Genomic DNA, 20,986 nt, shown 5'->3' on the forward strand with positions numbered 1-20,986 from the left:
GACCAGGCAGTGGTGGTGCACGCCTTTAGTCCCAGGACTGGGGCAGAGGCAGGTGGATCTCTGAGTTGGAGACCACGCTGGTCTACAGAGCAAGTTCCAGGACAGCCAGAGTTACACAGAGAAACCCTGTCTTGAGAAAAAAAATAACACACCCCCACAAAGCACCAAAAAAAAAAAAAATTCTTTGTAGTGAGTGTATATGCCTGTGTAAATGTGCAAAGGCTTGTAAGATGATAAGCCAAAACTCAGGGCAGTGGGCTCCCTCCAGCAGGGGAGGGGAGGGGAGAGGGGAAGGGGAGGATCTTTCACGTTATTATTGGAATATTTTGGGGTGCTGTGGCACATGGGTGGAGGCCATTCACCTTTATGTGGGTCCTGGGAGGGTCAAACTCAGGTTGCCAGGAGTCATTCTAGGAAGCCCACACCCATCTGTAACTCCAGTGCCAGGGCATCTGATGCCCTCTTCTGGTCTCTGTGGGCACCAGGCACACAAGTGATACAGACACATGTGCACGCCAGACACCCACACATGCACGTAAAATAGGATGTAAAGACACGTTATATGAAACAACTGTCCTGCACTCTCCCGAATGTCAGAATAAGCTGGGTGTGACAACAGACGACAGAGAGAGACAACAGGAAGCAGCACATGACCCACAGACAGGCCTTGACCTTGCTTTCTGGCACCGGCACCCCAGGCTAGGACAGGGATATCCAGATGACAGCTGCCAATCTTGGAGGACTGCGAAGCTGTGCTTCTCTGATACAGTCTCAGTTTGTTTCTAACTTCCAGACACGAGACACACAGGGATGCCTGGTTCACCTGGCAATGCTTAAGCCACGGAGACAGAACTGGGTCTTTTCCAAACAGAGGTTCCTGAGTTGGTGGCAAGGCTCCTAGTTGGATATTAGAGAGGACAGGATGCTCCCGGGTAAGCTTGGGTGGGCGGGATGGATGGGTGTGGCCATTATCAGCTCCTGTGAGCGCACAATTTGGGATGTGCAGCCGGAGGTGCCACGTGCAGAGACAGGAAGCCTGAGGCCACTGCAGCACAGACACACTGAGGCGAGGCCTTGTGATTCCTAAACCTGCCTGTGAGTCAGGGAGGTAGCTCAGTGTTGGAGAACCTCCCTCAACATGTCCCTGAGCACAAAAATACTGAAATAAGACCTAAGGAAAACCTCCAAATGGCCAGCGATGTAAGGCAGTTGGCAGGAAGCATTACCCAGTCAGTGTCTCTTTAAATATCACCTTGGGAGGCAAGAGTCTGGGGCCACAGCCATGACCAGGCAGGGAGGAAGCAGAGGGTACTGGGAATCACTCTTTTAGACATAGGGGGTCCTGGCAGGGAGCGATGAGATGGATCCAGCAATCAATACCACTGCTCCAAAGGAAATGAAACCAGTGGGTTGCTGGGGCTTTTTTTTTTTTTTTAAAGCACCATTCACAACAACCAACTCACAAATCATGATGGGTGAACAGGCAAAGAGGATGTGAACACACACGGACATACTAGTCAGCCTTAAAGAATGGCGTTGTTTGAAACAAGGTGGGAGAACTTGCACGATGTTAAGTTAGCCAGGTCCAGAAAGACAAAAGCCACTCAATCTCACACGTGGAGCCTTAAAAAAGCTGGACTCCGAAGAAAAGAGCAACAGGGCTTAGGAAGATGTGTGTACAAAATTCAGTCGGTCAGGAGAAATGAGTTTTAAGAATCTATTGCACAGCACAATGACAATGACAATGTAAAAGTTGTTTTCCCCTCACAATGGTGATACGTTCTCACGAACACGCCGCTGAGTGATTTTGTCATTGTGTGTAGATTCTGTTCATGTAAACTGATGACAACGGTGTCATTAGGTGATCTAAGCTGTGTAGTCCATCCCTAACCAGAACATTGGCTTCTATATTTTTAAGGCAAGGTCATCTATAGCTCAGGCTAACATGGAACTATTTTACCCAGGCTGTCCTTGAACTCACAGCGATTCTCCTGTCTCAGCCTCCCAAGTACTGGGATTATAGGCGTGAATCATGGCCTGCTTCAAAAACGTTATTTGGCTTTGACTCATTGTATTTTTTTTTTTTTTGAGACACGTGTTACTATGTAGCCTAGGTGAGAGTCCAGATCCCAGGATAAAGTGTTTTTCTTGCCTCTGCCCCCTGAGTAGCTGAGGCTACTGGTGTGTGCCAACGCACCTGGCATGTATTGTACTCTTGGGAGGCAGACAAAGTGCTGTGAGAGCCAGGGAGAGGAGGGTGAAGATCATGGCCCGGCAGGGCAGGACCTGGGGAGGGCAAGCAGCTCAGAGGTGAATCTCCAGCAGGTAGCGCAGGCGACACTGGCTCTCCTTGTATATGAGGTATTCACTCTGGCTGAAGCTGGAGCTTTTGAATGACGGGCACCGCACAGGCGGGCCTTGGGGCACCACCACCGGCTGCCCATCCAGTTCGAGTTCAATGTCCTGGGCGGGATCTGCAAGGGATGGCGGGCCAAGGGGTCACTGGTGCCTGGGGCTACCTACGCCTTGTTCTCTGTGACTTGCCTCTTGCTACGGGGAATGCCACCTCATCCCCCATTTTTCTCTGGGGGAAATCCTAGGCTAGAGCTCAGCCAATGGCATGATTCTTTCCAGTTCTCTTAGCCACCCTGGAGAGAGTTGTTACAGTGGGTGTTTGCTGGGTGACTCAGGGAATCAGTTCCTAGAGTAGGGCCGCATGTTTTTATCTCTATAGTCTACTCTCTCTGCTGACTTCCTCCTGAAGATTCCTCCAGCCCCTCATGCCAACCCCACGTTTAGCTGTAGATCTGCCCAATATCTGGGGCTCACCCGGCTCTGTTTGGCCTCGGGCGATGACGCTGTCATAGCCAGGGGGTGGACTCTTCAAGCTGGGGTCATCGATGGTGATGTGGTGCTCTTTGCCGAGGGCCACCTCGCCCAGGAACATGTAGCCCACCTGGTGGCCCCCACAGTGCATGGCAGTAACTAGGGGACACAGAGGCTCAGTGGTAGGAGGAGGCAGTTCAGGCGCCTCCCCAGCAGGTAGTGGCAACATTGTTTCCACTAGGTTTGCAGCCCAAGTGCGCACTTGCGATCGTCCAGCACATCCTGGCCTGGCCCCTCCCACTTCAGCCTCCTCCCTGTCCCCTGCCGCTCGGCTCCCGTAGGTTCTCGGCTAAGGAGTCAGCCTCCATGGCATCCCAGCCTGGGGGAGGGACACCTCTCCCTGGCCTACTTTTTTTTTCCCCCCTTGGTTTTTCGAGACAGGGTTTCTCTGTATAGCCCTGGCTGTCCTGGACCTCACTTTGTAGACCAGGCTGGCCTCGAACTCAGAAATCCGCTTGCCTCTGCCTCCCGAGTGCTGGGATTAAAGGCGTGCGCCACCACGCCCGGCTTCCCTGGCCTACTTTAACGTTCCCATCCCTCAGGCCCCACCACAGACTTTTGATTGGCTCTCTTGCGGCCCCACAGCCAGTCTTTTTTGGGACACTTGGTTATCTTGGTAGACCTCTTCTTCCATCTGTCTGTCTGCCAAGAACTTGAGCCCCATTTGTTTTTGCTTAGACCCTTGCTTTCTTGGACTGGAAGGTGATTGTACCCTCCAGTGATGGGGACAGCCTGGGCTGATGAGGTCACTCAACTGAGGATACCCTGACTATGAACTTGGACATAACTGGAGTTATCTTTGACCTTTTCCCACACACGGCCTCACACACCCTGCTCATGAGTTCTCTCCTCTCATTTCTGCAGCTCTGGGGCCAGAGCCAGTGCCCAGAGAGGGAGGGAGGAAGGGAAGGAGGAAGAGAGAGACAGAGAGCTAGACAGACAGAGAGACAGAGCAGAGCAGAGAGAGACGGTGGGCCCAGCCTCCACACCTCTGTCACCCTCTCTACAGCTCCAGTCACAAGATTCTTGGATGTGTTCGGCCAGCCCAGGCTCTCTGAGGCTTTCTGGAGAAGGCTCCCTTGATGGTACCATGTCCCTGCCCCTCTTCCCCTGACACTGCTGGGAACTTCCACATAGAATGAGCTATCCTAGTGAGACCAGGCCCACACAGCCTTCACCCTCCCTTCAGGATCTCTCTAGCTTTTCAGAGTCTGTTTGCTTTTATCCTATCTGCCTCCCCTCTTCTAGGTGCCAGGGGCTTCTTCAGAGTCCCCGAGCCCTGAGACACCTCACTGTGTCAGTAAAGCGCTCAGTCTCTGTCTTGGGGAGCCCCATCCCCACCCAGGTTTTCACCCAGGGATGCCTCACCATAGCCAGCTGACTTGCTGTTCTCGGAGGCAAAATAGATACCCTTGCCAACACGACCACCCGAATGCGGCATGATTCGGAGCCCACTGGTGAGGATGGCAGCCACCACGGCCACATTGGTGCCGTGCCACAGCAGCCTCCGATTGCCCAGTTTGGAGTGGGCCTGGAACCGGTCTCCCTGAGTGGGGGAAGGTAGAAAATGGCAGCAACATGCCTCGCAAGGGTTCAGGTGTCCCTCCCTCTTCTTGGGTGACCAAAGCCTAGGGCCCCATGGATCACTGGCATACACTTGACCTGGAAACTGGTCAAGGTTGTTAAACCAGCTTAGCAAGGGGTGGATAAGTAAATGCTACCCCCCCCCAAGGGACAGGGTGGTGATACAGGGGCTGACTCTCCCTCACCTCCCCTTCTCGGTTCACTTTCCAAACATGCCGCAGGTCTGGGCACCTGTAGCTGTTGCCAGTCTGTTTCAGGTAGGTCTGTATTGCCTGTGGAGAACAAAGGCCAGTGGCCAAAGGTGGGAGACTTGTGGACTAGTGTCCTGTGGTCTTCCCGCTCCAGAGCACTCCTTAGGTCGGGGCACATGGGAGGGAATGCTGCAAGCCAGGGGCTCCCAGGGTACCTCCAGGGCAGGTGCGTAGAGTTCACCTTGTACTCGGACTCCCCAGAGTCCAGCAGTTGAAGCTGGCACCTGAGGAGCTGGTAGTCTCGATCCAATGGGTGTGGCACCTCCTCCACTTTCTCCTCCTCCTCCCCAGGGGCTGCCTGCAAGGTCTGCGCCAACTCGATGTCCGCTAGCACCTAAGATAACGGGCACTGGACCTTGTCTGCCCTGTGGGCTTCCACTTCTGCCCCAGCCCCTCCCATGTGACAGACACCCCACTGCCTATTCCATCCCCTCCCCATCTCTCTGTCCAGCTCTCCCCTCTCTTGGCTCTCAGCCTGTCCCTCTGGACCATGTGGCCATGTGCCCCTCTCATCTTTGCCCAGTCTGCCTGGTATTCTCTGGGCTGGCCAGCCCTCACCAGCAGCATGTCCTTCTTGGCCTGAAGCACATCAGGGGAGTTGATGGGCGGGGGTCGGCTGCGGCCGAAGTTGTGTGGGATGACAGTGTAGAAGCAGGAGGAGAGTTCTTCCAGGCTCTGGCCATCTCCTGTGGGGTTTTTCATGGCCTCCTCTAGAGCTTCCAAGGCCTCGAAGCCACGGGCAATCTGCTGCTTGGTCAGCTTTCCCAAGGGCATCTTCTTCACATCTGGGGGATGAAGGGAAGAGCTGAGCCCTGTAGCCCCTGAGATCAGGGGTGGGGGTGGGGGTGGGGGGTAGCTGCCACCCTGCAGAGAGCTGCTCCTCACCCAGGTTCATGAGGGTCATGGCATTCTTAAACATCTCTTTGCTGAAGATGTTGGTGATAAGGTTCTGGGTGGCAGGGTCTAGGGAGCAGGGCTTGACCACGGTCCTCACAGGGCCGCTGTCCACCTGGGAAGATAAGGCCTGCTCGGGCAGCAGCCGTTAGGCAGAATGCCCACACAGGGAGCAGGGCCTAGGCTGAGGCCAGAGAGGGAGGCTGGGACTGGAGGATGGGCTGGCAGGCAGTCCCTCCCCTCTGCCCCCCTGCCCCCTGCTGCCCTCTGCTGCCCCATCACCTTCACTACAGCCTCTTGGCTCTCTGCTTCTCCCTGGACTTCTATAAGTGTGTACTTGTTGGGCTGGGCCACAAAGCGGTCCCGCTCCTCCCATTTGTTTTTAGTCTTCTCCCAAAATTTCTTCTTAAAGTCCTTCTTTGCATCTTCCAGGCAGGTGAACTGGTTCATCTTGCTCTGGCCCACCTCTCCCTGCAAGGGACAACTTTCAGGGGTGTGTCCACCAGCAAGATTTGCTGGTCTCTGGGCTGGGCCCTCCGGGAACAGCTGCAGACGAAGTGGGACAGCCAGCTCTTTGGATGCCCTCGAAGTGTGCCCAGGGGGGGGGCATGGGGGAGGGCAGCCCGGGCGATGGCTCGCTCACCACGCGGCCCCATCGATTCCAGCAGAAGAAGCGACTGCCCTCCTCCAGCAGTTGGATAATATAGAACTTGTTGTTGTTGTTGCCGATGTTGGTCTGGTTCAGGGTACAGTCATAGTCCTCGTGGACCTGTGTGGGGTGAGTCCGTGGGGCATGGGCTGGGTGTGTACAGGGAACATCATGGGGGGCCTCGTCTTTGGCACGTGGGTGTCTCTGCCCTTGGGGGGCAGGGTCACAGTCTGACTGGATGTGATGAAGCCCTGCTGTGGGCTTGGGAATTTGGAGAGGATGCAGCTGCTTCTTGGGTGGGGGAATCTGAAAAAAGACCTGGCTCTGCCCCGAGGGCTCAGTTTGAGGGAACACGGAAGAGGGTCCTGGGGGAAACTGAGTCAGGCCCCTTCCTTGAGTGTGATGCACCCTAGTGTCTGATGGTCAGACATGGTACACCTTGACCCAGTGGAATAACAGCCCACCTTGGCAGTCTTCAGAAGACAGGTACGCAATCCCTGGCTAGAACAGAGAACCCAAGGAGGAGAAAGAAAGCTGTGGTCTGCCAGGCGGTGGTGGCGCACGCCTTTAATCCCAGCACTTGGGAGGCAGAGGCAGGCGGATTTCTGAGTTCGAGGCCAGCCTGGTCTACAAAATGAGTTCCAGGACAGCCAGTGCTACACAGAGAAACCCTGTCTTGAAAAATAAAACAAACAAACAAACAAACAAAAACAAACAAACAAACAAACAAAAAGGCTGTGGTCTGAACATGGCTTCAGCTCACCTGAATCCCGGGGTTCCGGCTGAATGGACATGAGGGGTCCACACGGATGACGCGATTATCAGCAGGCGCTGCTCTGAGAGCCTCGGCAGTGGACCGGAAGCTGTCCTCCTCCTCTGTCCCCTGTCGCTGCTTCTTGGAGCCCTTGGTCTGCACAGAGGCCTTTCGTTTTGGAGCCATGGTTCTCCTGGGGCAAGAGGTAGGGAGCGTTCAGATTTGCCCTTTATGGGGCTGGCCTCCTACTCCTTCTCGGTTTACATATCCCCATCTCCAAACCTGCACTTTGTACCTCAGAGATGCAGAAGCTTAGAGCCCGTCAGTTCTACCCACCCTGGAGTTAGGAAGCAGTTGGCTTGAGGTGTTCCCCGAGGCAGCAGAAAAAGTGAAAGCTGGCTCACCCCACCCACGCTGGGGCCCCTCCCCTTCTAGAACATTTCCTCCTCCTGTCAGTCATCTGGCAAGGTTGCTGGGCTGAATCATCTGAGCTACAGAGGAAGGACCCTATAAGTTGCCCTTCTGCAGCTGGATCTACCTCTCTAGAGCTTAGGACCAAGTGGTGTAGAAGCCTTTTGTTAACAGTCCTGAGTTCTGGGGTGCCAGCCAAAGTTTCAGGTAAGTGGCTTTCAAGTGCCAGAGAGAGCAAGAGCCACTTAAACCTCACCCTTCCCTGCCCTGCAGAGGACTCTAGGGCAGGGCCAAAGGACACTCACCCAAATGAAACAGGACCCTGGAAGAGGTGGCTGTTATCCAACCCGGTATCAGGAATGCTGAATGTGCCTCCTAAGAAACAAGTTCCCTGGGATCCCATCTAGTGACCCTTCGTGAGCCTTCAGCTAGTCTTTGGTAGGGATTTCCCAGCAATCACGTGAGGAGGGGAAAGAGCTTGGGGGTGGTGTAGAATTCCAGCTTTTGGCCGCTAGTGGGGTGAGTCAGAGGCTGGGTAGGCTGAGGTTGGTGGCCAGTCCCAGAGATGAAATGACAGTAATGTAGACATATTCAAAGCCGCTCGGATTGACTGGCCCCTCATGCAGCTTTGACTAGGCACATGCAGCATATATCCATTATTTGCCCGGTGATTTTGGCTCTGGGTTCGGATACTGTCTCCTCTCCAGAGCTGCCTGAATTCCATTCCCTGTGTTTTATTAGTCTGGTTGTATTAGCTTCATCGCTGTCCCAGCGGAAAATCACAGAACCCCGTACCTCTGGCTCCACCTTGTGGCCATAAGACGCAAGCACCGCATGCCCTCCTGGCCCCACCCCTCCCTGCAAGTCAGGCGTTAGTAGAGCGCAAGCGCCACAGGCCCAGGCCGGAAATCGCAAGAGAGACTTGCTTCCTACTCCAGGCTGGCGCCGGAGCCTATAGGAGCTCTTGAAGGCGTGTCCAGCTGCGTCGATCCAATAGACGTTTGGGGGCGTGACAGGATCTTCTCAAGGGCCCAATGGAGCTGCGGAAGGCGGGGCCCGCTGCGCCGTGGGAACCTATCAGGGCTCCGGGTCTTGCCATGCGGCCGGGGTTTAGCAGCCATGTGAGTTCTTCGGGGTAGCGGCACCTTGAACAGTATGTCGACCGCCGTGGCAACTCGTAAGCGGGCAAAGCCAGCTCCCGGGCCCGGGGCGGCTCCGGTGGCCGGCAAGCGGCGGCGAAAGGTGAGCATGGTGTACTCTTGGGCGCGACCGATCTAGCTCCTGGGAGAGCCATCGTTCCATCTCAGGGCCCCCATCGGGGCAAGTATCTTTGCCAAGGGCTCCGTCAGAAGGAAGCCTACATCTCTTTTCTTCTACCCACCAAATCCTGGGAAACCTTCTACTTGGCCAGGGCCAGGTGCTACTTGCCTCTCTTAGTCCTGGGCCTCGTGACCAAGAGAGGATCGTTTGATTTCCAGGTAGACTCTGCTGCGGACAGAGGCAAGCCCAAGGGTGGCGGCAGAATGAATGAAGAGATTTCCAGCGATTCTGAGAGCGAGAGGTGAGTTGTTTTTTACCGGGAGGAAGGATAAACGGAGGCTCGTGGTGACGAGAAGACTCAGTGCGACTGGCAACAGAGCTGGGTGTTTGGCTCGAGATCCTGGGTCTTCCCTCCAGTTTTCAGCAGTGAGATATCGTCGTTTATCTCTGATGTGTCTATGGGGAGGACGCTGGGCCCCTGTGGGAGGGAGAGTTTGGGACCTTTTTTTCGCTTTATGACATGGAGGCAGGCACAGGTATGGATTGATTGAGAGGCAAGGAGAGAACAGTACAGAACACATCTTCCTCTTATTAATTCCATCTTCACACAGTACCACAACGACTGGTGTTTTTTGGACGCCTTTTTGAGATGAGGTCTCTGTTGTTTTGCCCAAGGTGGCCTTGATCTCCTGGGTTCAAATGATCCTAGGCTTCAGCTTTGTACTGTCACATATGTAGCCTTCCTAATGTTAGGGACTTGTTTCACTGTTGCGAACACGGGTGAGCAGGCAAGTGGAGAGAGGCCATGTCAGTGTCTGCAGGTGTCTTGGAGGCATGTGTTGTGAGAACAGAAGAAGCCTTTTTAAAAGCCTTTTTAAAAGTTGAGCCTGGAGAGATGAGGAGTGTCCTGAAGCGGTAGGGAAGAGGTTCAGGGACCAGAGACAAATCTGGGGTATTAGTGTGCCAGGGTAGAAGGAAGAAAGGATAAATCGGCAGGCGATAGGTACAGGCCAGGCTAGCCTTGAACTTAAGAGATCTGCCTGCTTCTGCCTCCCAAGTGCCAGGATTACAGACCTGGCTATCAGTTCTGCTTCTAAAAGTGAATATGTGGTGCCTTAATTTGCTCAGCTTTTTTTTTTTTTTTTTTTTTGGCAAGGTTTTTCCACGTAGCCATGGCTGTCCTGGAACAACCTGTATAGATCAGGCTGGCCTTAACCTCAAAGACATTGCCTGCTTCTGCCTCCAGGACCTGTGCTAAACACTTTGGGTTTTGTTTGTTTTTATTTATTTATGTGTGTGTGTACATGCTGATGCCCATGGGAGACCGAGGACATTGGAGCCCCTGGAACTGTCACATCAGGGGGTTGCAAGCCACCTGAGGGGTGCTGGGACTGAACCCAGGGTCGCTGTAAGAACAGCAGGAGTTCTCAGCCGATGAACCATTTTTTCCAGCCCATTCTTTACCACCTCTTAAGTCTTTTAACTTGTGTCACAAAATAAATGTGTTAACTACAGAAGCACCACTCAGTTTTCTTCTGCTGATCTAACTTGGGTGAAAGTAAAAATAAATGTATACACACCTTAAATTCAGGGTTGAAACAGCTTTTCTTTCACAAGGGATTTTTTTTTTTTTTTAAACAAAAAGTGGTGCTGGGCGTGGTGGCGCACACCTTTAATTCCCCAGTACCTAGGAGGCAGAGGCAGACAGATGTGTGAGTTTGAGGCCAGTCTGGGCTACGTGGAGAAAATACGTCTTGGGAAACAAAACAAAACAAAACAGCATAATTGCTAAATGCCGTTTATAAGGTCTCAGCATCAAGTGTCTACCTGCTGAGCCGCCGCACCGCTAACTCTAGTCTGCTTTTCTGTGTGTGGGCCCTGAAGTAAGAGACTGGTTGGTTTGGGTGCACTCAGAAAAGACATAACCCTGGGCCAAGGTCTGGCCTTGACCTTCCTGAGACATGGTTTTTTGTTCTGTTCTTTTAGGCAGGGACTTTGTAACTCTGGCTGCCCTGGAACTCACTATGTAGACCAAGCTGGCCTCAAACTCAGAGAGACCTGCCTGCCTCTGCCCTCAAGTGCTGGGACATGCCCCAGGACACTGCTATTCCTGACGGGTTTTAAAATCCCTTCTGGTGGAAGTCCTGGGCAGGGTGCTGGGAGACAGCAGGTAGCTGATGGGATGTCTGTCTGCAGGCTTGTGATTAGGGGTGCAGCTGCCTTGGTCTCCTGGCTGAGAATTTGCAACACCTACCTAAGCTCCCAGGAACAGGTCTAAGCTGGACCTGTCTGTGAGTGCAGGGAGTGTCCTGAGCTGGCCCAGCAAGAAATTCATCACTGGTTTAGTCAGTACTACTTAGGATTCACTTGGAACCTAGTCCTTGGGGTACAAGGAGGGTGCAGGGCAGCAAGTCTAGGGTACCCCAACATGTCTGTGTCTTGGAGTGGTTGTCATCCTAGCATCTGCCTTCTCTGTTCTGCATGTTGGGTTCCCTGTTTGCAGCACCCTGTGCCTTGTGCCTTTGTCCCTTAGCTTGGGAAGCTCAGTAGAAGGACAGGACCAGTTCTCTGTTACTATGTACCTGACAATGTCTTCTTACCTGGGACTTGTAGAGATTGTCTTATTCTAGCTCAGGCTGACCTTGAACTTGTGGCAGTCTCCTTGTCTTCGCCTTCCAAATTCTAGGATTTTAGGTGTGCCACCGTGCCTGGCTTGACAGTGCGGTTTTCTGGAGCATGGTGACTGAGTTCAGGACCTCGCTCTGTCACTGAGCCATACCCAGGGCAATGTCTTCATTTGTCACCGTAAATCCTGGTACCTCCTCTTCACCTCTTCTTCCCCTTCCCTCCTCCCCTCTTCCCTGGACTGGCTGTTGAGCCAGGGCCTCAAGGATTCTTGTTTAGTCTGCTGCTAAGCTAAGTCTGCAGGCCTGCCACCTTTGACTTCTGATCTTTTGTATACAACCTGGCTTCTCATAGAAGCTTGTGGAATCTTCTCTTTCCCTTGTTGAAATGTGGTCATTTCCTGGTGTTGGGGGGAGCTGGCTGTTTTGATGACCTTGTGATGGACACTGAGTGGGACCTTCCAGTTGGTGAGGTCCCATCCTTCTGTCTTCTGCATGTGTCGCTGGCCCTGAGGGTTGGCATGGGCAAGGCTGGCCTCGAGGAAGCACAGTTCTCGTGGCCAGATGAGGGGGCCATCCCTTTAGACCCCATCCCTTCTCCCCACAGCTTGGCTCCGAGGAAAACAGAGGAAGAGGAGGAGGAAGAGCTGGAAGAGACCGCACAGGAAAAGAAGCTACGCTTGGCCAAACTCTACCTTGAACAACTCAGGCAGCAAGGTGAGCCGGGGGCTTGATGAAGGCCAGGGTCTCCGGCAGAGCCTGCCTGCTGCCCCTGTTGCAGCCCCAGGCATATGATGTGTCAGTCACTAGTGCTGCTGGTGTTGGGTACCTTGCAGAGGGTGGCTAAGGTCTCTAAGGGCCAGTACACTTTGGGACAGACTAGACCTTTACGAAGCCAAGCTCAAGTCTAAACAAAGGCAGGCATTGACCGTGGAGGCACCAGGAGCTTTCTATAAGATTAGCACTGTTGAGTTGGGCTATGCTTGGGATGGACGGGGGAAGGGCACTGCAGCCTGGGATCATGTGGACCGTTCTGTCCTGCACAGAGGAGGAGAAGGCTGAAGCCCGTGCATTCGAGGAGGATCAGGTGGCCGGGCGCTTGAAGGAGGATGTGGTGAGTATGGAAGGTGAGGGCTAGTGTGGGTGTGGCGGAAGGCTGGGCCTTCCCCCAGGTCTTCACTCCTCTCCTTCCTCTCTTTGCAGCTGGAGCAGAGAGGCAGGTTGCAGAAGTCGGTGGCCAAGGAGGTGAGTATTCAGGGCACCATGGTGCATGGGCAGAGGCAGTGTGTGCACGTGGGTTGGTGGGCAGTTGGCTTAGTGCTGCTCGGGTTGTTGGAGTCTTGGTGGAAAACAGTGGACACTTGGGCAGGTGTGATTAGGTATGCAAGAGTCTTATTTCTAGGGCAGTGGTGGCACACGCCTTTAATCTCAGCACTTGGGAGGCAGAGGCAGGTGGATTACTGAGTTTGAGGCCAGCCTGGGCTACAGAGTGAGTTCCAGGACAGCCAGGGCTATTCAGAGAAACCCTGTCTCAAGACACCAAAAAAAAAAAAAAAAAAAAAAAAAAAGAATCTTATTCGTGTAGCCCTGGGTTCTGGTTTTCTCTGGCTAGGGTAGGTTGGGATGTCTTCATAGATCGTACTGCAGTGATGCAGTCCCTGTCTTTCCAGATCCAGGCCCCAGCTCCCACCGACATTCGAGTTTTGCGGGGCCACCAGCTCTCCATTACGTGCTTGGTCATCACTCCTGATGACCTGGCCATCTTCTCCGCCGCCAAAGACTGCACCATCATCAAGTGTGAGTGAGACCTCAAGGGTGTGAGCCTGGGGTGGAGCCCTGATGGTGGAAGCTTTTAGACAGTTGCTGCCTTGGAGGGGCTTCATGATTGACAGTAGATGCTTCCAAGGCTACAGGGCTTCTGAGCTCTGTGGGGCACAGAGCTGGGGCCTCGAATGAGCAATCGGGTGAGAAGGTGTTTGAGTTCTGCATGGATTTGGATGGAGTCCTCGGCCCTTCTGGGTTCCCAGCCTTCCACAACCGAGCATATCCTTACCTTCCCGCTGTCCTCAGGGGGGTGGTTAGTGGTCCAGGGTGCTTTGTTGTGTTGTTGTTGTTGTTGTTGCTGCTGCTGCTCTTCTTCTTCTTCTTTCTTCTTCTTCTTCTTCTTCTTCTTCTTCTTCTTCTTCTTCTTCTTCTTCTTCTTCTTCGTCCAGGGTGCTTTGTTGTGTTGTTGTTGTTGTTGTTGCTGCTGCTGCTCTTCTTCTTCTTCTTTCTTCTTCTTCTTCTTCTTCTTCTTCTTCTTCTTCTTCTTCTTCTTCTTCTTCTTCTTCTTCTTCTTCTCCTCCTCCTCCTCCTCCTCCTCCTCCTCCTCCTCCTTCTCTTCCTCCTCCTCTTCCTCCTCCCCTCCTCCTCCTCTTCTTCCTCCTACTCTTCCTCTTCCTCCCCCCTCCTCTTCCTCCTCTTCTTCCTCTTCCTACTCCTCTTCCTCATCCTCCTCTCTTTCTTCTTCTTCTTTTTCTTCTTCATTTATTTATTATATGTAAGTACACTGTAGCTGTCTTCAGACACATCAGAAGAGGGCATCAGATCCCATTACAGATGGTTGTGAGCCACCATGTGGTTGCTGGGAATTGAACTCAGGACCTGTGGAAGAACAGCTAGTGCTCTTAACCTCTGAGCCATCTCTCCAGCCCAGTATTATGATGATGATGATGATGACTTTAATGCTTTTATTTGTCTCGTGTGTGTCTGTGTGGTGTGCACATATACCACAGCTCACATGTAGAGATGTCAGAAGACAATCTGTGGGAATCAAGTGGGTTCTGGGGATTGAGTGCACACTGCGAGAGGCCACCACCGAGCTCCTGGGCACTTTTGCATTCTTCTTCTTTTGGGCATCATGGCTGCCATCAGGGACTGTAGCCACCATTTGGCAGATGGGACAAAGTGACGAGTACAGATGCTCACAGCTGCTGAACCCATGTTCAGGATCCTTCCTTGTCCCCTTGTCTGCGCTGCCCTTTCATGCCGGCTGCTTAGCAACCTCCCCTACCCGCACCCCAGTGACTCCTTTCCTCTCTTTGTGGCAGGGAGTGTAGAGACTGGGCGGAAGCTGCATGTGATCCCTCGAGCCAAGAAGGGTGCTCAGGGCCAGCCCGCAGGCCACAGCAGCCACGTCCTCTGCATGGCCATCTCCTCTGATGGCAAGTACCTCGTAAGACTGGGTTGGCCTGTGGGCGGGTGGGAGATTTGGGTGTGTGGTGTGTGCCGGTGGCCATTACTTTCGTTCCCACAGGCCTCTGGCGACCGCAGCAAGCTCATTCTAATTTGGGAGGCCCAGAGCTGCCAGCACCTGTACACCTTCACGGGACACCGGGACGCTGTGTCGGTGAGGCTCTGGGTATTGACCACCTGCCTAGCTGGGTGTGCCCACCTGGGGCCAGGCGCCAGGCCCCAGGCTCATCTACATAGGCCTGTGGGTAGTGAGTGGTGTGTGTGTAAAGGCCGCGAGTGTGTTGAAGAGATGGGGAGGGATGGAGGGAGACCAGGTTCAGCTGGAACCACAGAGGGCCTGGGGGGTATGTAGCTGTTTGAGGACAGGCAAGCATGTTCCTGGCTCTGGGGGAACAGGTTCCTGGCTTATGACTTTCAGGAGAGCCCCTCTGGGTCTGCCCTCCGTAGTCCATACCCTATGACCCCTCTCTGTTCTCTCCAGGGACTAGCCTTCCGAAAAGGTACCCACCAGCTCTACAGCACTTCCCATGACCGCTCCGTGAAGGTGTGGAATGCAGCTGAGAACTCCTATGTGGAGACGCTGTGAGTGTGCCCAGGCAGATAGCACAGGCACAGGCCCGAGTGTCGGCGAGAGGTCACATGTGACCCTCCCTCCTTGCTTTGCTCTTCCCCTCCAGGTTCGGGCACCAGGATGCTGTGGCTGCATTGGACGCCCTGAGCCGAGAGTGCTGTGTGACAGCCGGGGGCCGGGATGGGACCGTGCGTGTGTGGAAGATCCCCGAGGAGTCCCAGCTTGTCTTCTATGGCCACCAGTAAGGCGGTTTGCTGGGCTGTGGTGGGGCTCTGTGGGCTGGCGAGGGGGCTGGACGTTGTCCCCTCACAGCTTCTCTTTCTAGGGGTTCCATTGACTGTATCCATCTCATCAACGAGGAGCACATGGTGTCGGGCGCGGATGATGGGTAAGAGTCCCTTTCTGATGTGTCTGACTGCCGCCGCCGCCAGTGCTTCCTGCCTGCCAGGCCCTGGACTTAGCTCATTTCGGATCCCTCAGCTGGTCTATGTGATTGGTCCTCCCGGCTGTATGCCTCTGTCTGGCTCTGGCCCCTCAGACTATCTTTCTCACCCACAGCTCTGTGGCCTTGTGGGGCCTCTCCAAGAAACGGCCACTCGCCCTCCAGCGCGAAGCTCATGGGCTTCACGGGGAGCCAGGCCTGGAGCAACCTTTCTGGGTGTCATCCGTAGCCGCCCTGCTCAATACAGACCTGGTGGCCACAGGTGGGCGGGAGCTCGGTGAGGCGGGGAGGGGGACTGTGGGTGAGCTGGAATGGGGCTTGCTTACTGACTCTCTGTCCTCCAAGGCTCCCATAATGCCCGGGTGCGACTTTGGCAGTGTGGAGAGGGCTTCCGGCAGCTTGACCCTCTCTGTGACATCCCCCTGGTAAGTGGTCCTAAATGCATAAGCCTGTCTTTGCAAGACTCTGGAGGCCCGTGCAATGAGCAATTTCTGCTTTTCTCACCCAGAGACGTCTCTTCAGGGCAAGGCCACTTACTGTCACAGAGCCTGTCCCACTTTCCTCCTCTGTTCCCCAACCCCTACTCCCTCCACCCTGTCCTGGCTTTGTGTACAAGCTGAGTGTGAGTGGGTAGAGGGTGGAGGCCTGAACTGGGCTTGGTTCTCTGTAGTGGGTATTGGCTTGAGAACCAGGCTGGGCTGTGTGGAGTTGACTGTCCACCTGTGGGGTTGTTATTGATATGTCACACACCCCAGTGCCCGAGGCAGCTCATGGCACACTTGATGGGCACTGTCTCCTCAGTCCTTACCATCTCCCTGCTTGGCTGCGGCTCCACTCCTACAGTTTCAGAGAGGAGGCTGGGGCTCATGGGAAAGGGTTGGCGCACCTAACCAGTGCACCAGGCCCCTGCCTGCTGTTGGGAGCCGTGGTGACGAATGTTCTGATGTCCCTCTCTCTCAGGTTGGTTTTATCAACAGCCTCAAGTTCTCCAGTGCTGGGGACTTCTTGGTGGCTGGCGTGGGACAGGAGCACAGGTATGTGATGGGGGTGGGGCCGAGGGCGAGGTAGCACTGGCCGGGTGGGAGTAGGAGAGGGGTGGCGTGCGTCTGCCTCAGTGGTCATCCATTCTCTGCAGGCTTGGCCGGTGGTGGAGGATCAAAGAGGCCCGGAACTCAGTCTGCATCATCCCACTCCGCAGGCTCCCTGTGTCCCCTGTTGCCGGCTCCTGACACTCTCCCTTATTTAAGTGATTTCCAGGCCCTTGCCCTCTTTTGTATTAAAGCCTCCTATTTTAGACCTTGTTCTCCCTTGTTCCTCTGGCTTCTTCTTCTGGGAGGGTGAGGGGAGGGGGTAGGTGTGTGGCAAGGACCAGGAGGTGGCAGAGACCTGGGAGGGACAGGACTCTAGCTAGCTGCTCTCAGCTGAAGGCTTTTGTTTTCAGAGAACTGGGTGGGAACCTCAGCTGGTTCTTTTTTTTTTTTTTTGGTTTTTCGAGACAGGGTTTCTCTGTGTAGCCCTGGCTGTCCTGGCACTCACTTTGTAGACCAGGCTGGCCTCGAACTCAGAAATCCGCCTGCCTCTGCCTCCCGAGTGCTGGGATTAAAGGCGTGCGCCACCACGCCCAGCTCTCAGCTGGTTCTTGCATGACCTCATTAGACAGCTGCTCACCCATCAGCCAAGAAACTACGGCTCTCCATTCCTTGTGAAGGCTCAAGCCAGGACCAATGGAAGCTAGTGGAGCCTACAGTTCAGGCTGACCCCACGTCCCTACTGTCCCAGCCCAGGAAGCTGGAAGGGATACCCTGCCCCGCAGGTGGGACAAGGACCCTGCTGGGAAGAAATACTGCCTGTTTTTACAGATTGGGGATTCTCTCCTGTCGTGGGGTGCAGCAGTGGATGAGGGGGGAGTCTGAGAGAGGGGAGGTGGAAGAGTAGGGCAGATGGGCAGGTCTTGATCCGAACAAGTGATGGAGAACATCCCCCCTCACCCCTGGGAAAGCCTGTGTAAGGTCAAGAGGTACCAGTGTGGTGGGTCAGATGTTGGGAGAAGGGAGTGAGGTGCAGGGCCCTTGAACCCCTGGAAAGGCCCCGGGTTTCTACTCCAGGGCGGTAGGAAGCCATTTGAGGATTGGGAGCTAAGTGACCGACATTGCAAAGATAAAGAAGAGCTCATGAGATGGCTCTGTGGGTGACGGCGCTTCGCCTGTTGCCAAGCCCGACGACCTGACTTCCATCCGCAGAACCTGGATGGTGGAAGGAGAGAGCTGAGCACTGAAGTAGCATTCTGATGCCCACATGCATGCCATGGCACATCCATCTCGATAAAGAAATATAAAAATAGCTGCTGGGGGCGGGGCAGGGCGGGGAGGCGTGCTGGTCAGAGGTGGAGAGTGGGAGGAAGACGGAAGGACAGTAAAGAGCAGTAGTACTGTGACAGGCGAGATGGTGGGGGTAATGAGACAGGTGGGAGCTTGGAGGTGGAGCTCACGGATGACAGGCTGGGGAACCTGAGAGCACTGACCTGCGGTGACGCACTCACTGAGGTGAGGACAGCCAGGTGAGAGTGGAACAGATTGTTTTATATTTTAATATTTTTTAAACTATGGGCGACTATGGGGGCTGGAGAGATGGCTCAGCGGTTAAGAGCGCCGACTGCTCGCAGCAATATCTCCTTGAACCCTATCTCGATTCTAGTACACAACATGGTCTCTATCCCTTAAGACTCTAAATTACTTTTAAAGAGTTTACTCCTCCTAGACCAGGAGATGCTATTCACAATGGACATTGTCCTCACTGACCTAAGAATAACAAATGTGCTTTCAAATATGATACATACATACTTGAATTTTTATACAGACATAAGCATGTTAATAATTTAAAAGATACTTATATCCAGTAAAGTCTCTTTAAAGACAAATAAATATATAACAATTGAAAGATCCAACACAGGGCTTGTGTCTTATGTTCTAAATTAAACAACAACCTTTTCTTTTTCTTTATTTTCATTTTGCACATGACGACCTGTATTGTGAGAAACGTTTTTGTTTTCTTTCTCTTTTTTGTTTTTGTGGTTTTTCGAGACAGGGTTTCTCTGTGTAGCCCTGGCTGTCCTGCAACTCACTTTGTAGACCAGGCTGGCCTCGAACTCAGAAATCCGACTGCCTCTGCCTCCCGAGTGCTGGGATTAAAGGCGTGAGCCACCACCGCCCAGCTTTGTTTTCTTCTTAATAACACATCTTTACCCCCTAAAATGTTTAAAGCTAAGTACACATGGGAGCACTAAAGGAAGTGCTCTCCCAGGTGTTAGCACAGGGATGAACCCATAGGAATGCATATTTTGCTGTGATTTGTGCAGCCTCTATATTAAAGTATTTCTTTCTCAGCTATAACGAATTGTACTTTTTTTTAAAAAATTAGGTATTTTCTTTATTTACATTTCAAATGTTTTCCCCTTTCCAGATCTCTCCTTTGGAAACCTATCCCTTCTCCCTTCCCCCTTCTCCCTTCCCTCTGCCTCTTTGAGGGTCCTCCCTGACATTCCCCTACACTGGGGCATTGAACACCCTCAGGCCCAAGGGCTGCTCCTCCCACAGATGTTCAACAAGGCCGTCCGTCCTCTGCCACATATGTGGCCAGCGCCATGGGTCCCTCCATGTATACTCTTTGGTTGGTGGTCCAGTCCCCGGGAGCTCCGGGGGTCTGGCCTGTTGACACTGTTGCTCCCTCCATGGGGCTGTAAACACCCTCAGCTCCTTCAGTCCCTTCTCCAACTCCTCCATTGGGGACCCCTGAACTCAGTTCAATGGTTGGCTGTGAGCTTCCTCCTCTGTCTTTGTCAGACTTAGTGGTACCAGGATAGTAGGGTATTCCTGTGACAACCTGACCATGTTTTGGGGAGGACTGTGGAAGGACTTTGGAACTTTGGGCTAGAGGAGCCATTGAGTGTTGAGAGCTCTCTGGAATGTTTTGTAGGAGGTTGGAAGATAATGTTGAGAACAGTGCAGACAATGGAGGCCTGGCTTGTGAAATTTCAGAGGGAAGATTAAAGACTCTTTTCAGGGTCATTGCTGTTTTTATTTTGAAGATTCTGTGGTTTTGGTTAGCTGGGGCTGAAGAATCAGCTGTGATTAACAAGATACCAGAACTACTAAAGCGAAAACTTTGCATTACTGGGACTATTGATGCTGGTTAGCTGCATTAGCTGTGATTAAGAGACTATCACTGTGACCAGAACTGTATGTTTACATATATCATATTTTTAAAAGTAGACATTAATATTTATTTTTTTATTTTTTATTTTTTTTAAAGATTTATTTATTTATTATATGTAAGTACACTGTAGCTGTCCTCAGACACTCCAGAAGAGGGCGGCAGATCTCGTTGCGGATGGTTGTGAGCCACCATGTGGTTGCTGGGATCTGAACTCTGGACCTTCGGAAGAGCAGTCGGGTGCTCTTACCCACTGAGCCATCTCACCAGCCCAACATTAATATTTAAATATATATTTTCATGTTACCTATTCCAAAGAAAGATTTAGACCCAATAATAAAATATATTATTTTATATTCCTTTTACCTGTGTGGGTATATTGATTAAAACATATTTTTGTCTTTTCATATTAATATTTTTTTTTCGAGACAGGGTTTCTCTGTATAGCCCTGGCTGTCCTGGAACTCACTTTATAGACCAGGCTGGCCTCGAACTCAGAAATTCGCCTGTCTCTGCCTCCCAAGTGCTGGGATTAAAGGCGTGTGGCACCACCGCCCAGCTTCATATTAATTTTTTTTTTCTTTTTTTTTTTTTTGGTTTTTCGAGACAGGGTTTCTCTGTGTAGCCCTGGCTGTCCTGGCACTCACTTCGTAGACCAGGCTGGCCTTGAACTCAGAAATCCACCTGCCTCTGCCTCCCGAGTGCTGGGATTAAAGGCATGCGCCACCACGCCCGGCTCTCATATTAATTTTTAAGTTTAACTTATTATGAATAAGATAAACTTAGGCCAAGTTTAAAAAAAAAAAAAAGAGCACCGGCTGCTCTTCCAGAGGTCCTGAGTTCAATTCCCAGCACCTACATGGTGACTTACTACCATCTGTAATGGGGTCTGATGCCCTCTTCTGGTGTGTCTGAAGACAGCTACAGTGTACTCACATACATAAAATAAATCTTTTATTTTTCCTTTTTAATATATAGGTGAATAGAATAGCCAGAGCATAGAATGCTGAAGAAAACTAGGTTCTGTAGGCAGGTAACAGGATTCCAGGTCAGATGGGAGAGGGTCCCAGGAGCAGCCAGGCTATACCTGCTGGGGGGACAGGAAGAGTCAGAAGGAAGTACATGGGAAGGCCTGCATTTGGCTTTTCCTCGGTGGCACGACTGACGCGCTGCCTGTGGCTTGTGTGCTTTGCCTCTGGCTGTGTTACTTAAACCCG

At 52.8% G+C, this 20,986-nt stretch overlaps 2 protein-coding genes across 6 annotated transcripts in view; one reads left to right on the forward strand and one right to left on the reverse strand.

Moving 5' to 3' along the window:
- Window positions 1–16,863, forward strand: part of Rrp9 (ribosomal RNA processing 9, U3 small nucleolar RNA binding protein) — a 19,701-nt gene extending 2,838 nt beyond the window's left edge. Inside the window, exons 1-16 of one of the 2 annotated variants that reach the window (XM_021171610.3) lie at window positions 7,503–7,636; window positions 8,368–8,671; window positions 8,908–8,990; window positions 11,921–12,030; window positions 12,360–12,427; window positions 12,517–12,558; window positions 12,984–13,110; window positions 14,403–14,527; window positions 14,609–14,701; window positions 15,029–15,129; window positions 15,225–15,359; window positions 15,444–15,506; window positions 15,677–15,822; window positions 15,906–15,985; window positions 16,521–16,594; window positions 16,696–16,863. In XM_021171610.3, coding sequence (XP_021027269.1) covers window positions 8,585–8,671; window positions 8,908–8,990; window positions 11,921–12,030; window positions 12,360–12,427; window positions 12,517–12,558; window positions 12,984–13,110; window positions 14,403–14,527; window positions 14,609–14,701; window positions 15,029–15,129; window positions 15,225–15,359; window positions 15,444–15,506; window positions 15,677–15,822; window positions 15,906–15,985; window positions 16,521–16,594; window positions 16,696–16,789 — 1,428 coding nt within the window. In that variant the 5' untranslated portion in view covers window positions 7,503–7,636; window positions 8,368–8,584 and the 3' untranslated portion in view covers window positions 16,790–16,863. Of the gene's footprint in view, window positions 1–7,502; window positions 7,637–8,367; window positions 8,672–8,907; window positions 8,991–11,920; window positions 12,031–12,359; window positions 12,428–12,516; window positions 12,559–12,983; window positions 13,111–14,402; window positions 14,528–14,608; window positions 14,702–15,028; window positions 15,130–15,224; window positions 15,360–15,443; window positions 15,507–15,676; window positions 15,823–15,905; window positions 15,986–16,520; window positions 16,595–16,695 lie in introns of those variants that run through there. The other variant, XM_021171611.3, reaches the window with a different exon arrangement.
- On the reverse strand, window positions 1,704–7,902 carry Parp3 (poly(ADP-ribose) polymerase family member 3). 4 transcript variants are annotated; one of them, XM_085827974.1, is made up of 11 exons: window positions 7,735–7,902; window positions 7,028–7,211; window positions 6,259–6,384; window positions 5,898–6,086; window positions 5,607–5,745; window positions 5,280–5,506; window positions 4,903–5,055; window positions 4,656–4,742; window positions 4,255–4,432; window positions 2,830–2,985; window positions 1,704–2,474 (listed from the first exon to the last, which is right to left on the reverse strand). In XM_085827974.1, exons 1-11 carry the CDS (start codon window positions 7,830–7,832, stop codon window positions 2,305–2,307), a joined length of 1,707 nt encoding a protein of 568 aa, XP_085684100.1. In that variant the 5' UTR covers window positions 7,833–7,902; the 3' UTR covers window positions 1,704–2,304. The 4 variants fall into 4 exon arrangements, with proteins under 4 accessions (XP_085684100.1, XP_021027266.1, XP_085684102.1 ...); XM_021171607.2 differs by having other exon boundaries at window positions 5,607–5,730; window positions 7,735–7,901; XM_085827976.1 differs by lacking the exon at window positions 7,735–7,902 and adding an exon at window positions 7,355–7,453.
- Window positions 16,864–20,986: the final 4,123 nt, after the last annotated feature.

Source organism: Mus caroli, unplaced genomic scaffold (assembly GCF_978045245.1).
Source record: "Mus caroli unplaced genomic scaffold, Mus_caroli_1 scaffold_11, whole genome shotgun sequence".
NCBI classification, from domain to species: Eukaryota; Metazoa; Chordata; class Mammalia; order Rodentia; family Muridae; genus Mus; species Mus caroli.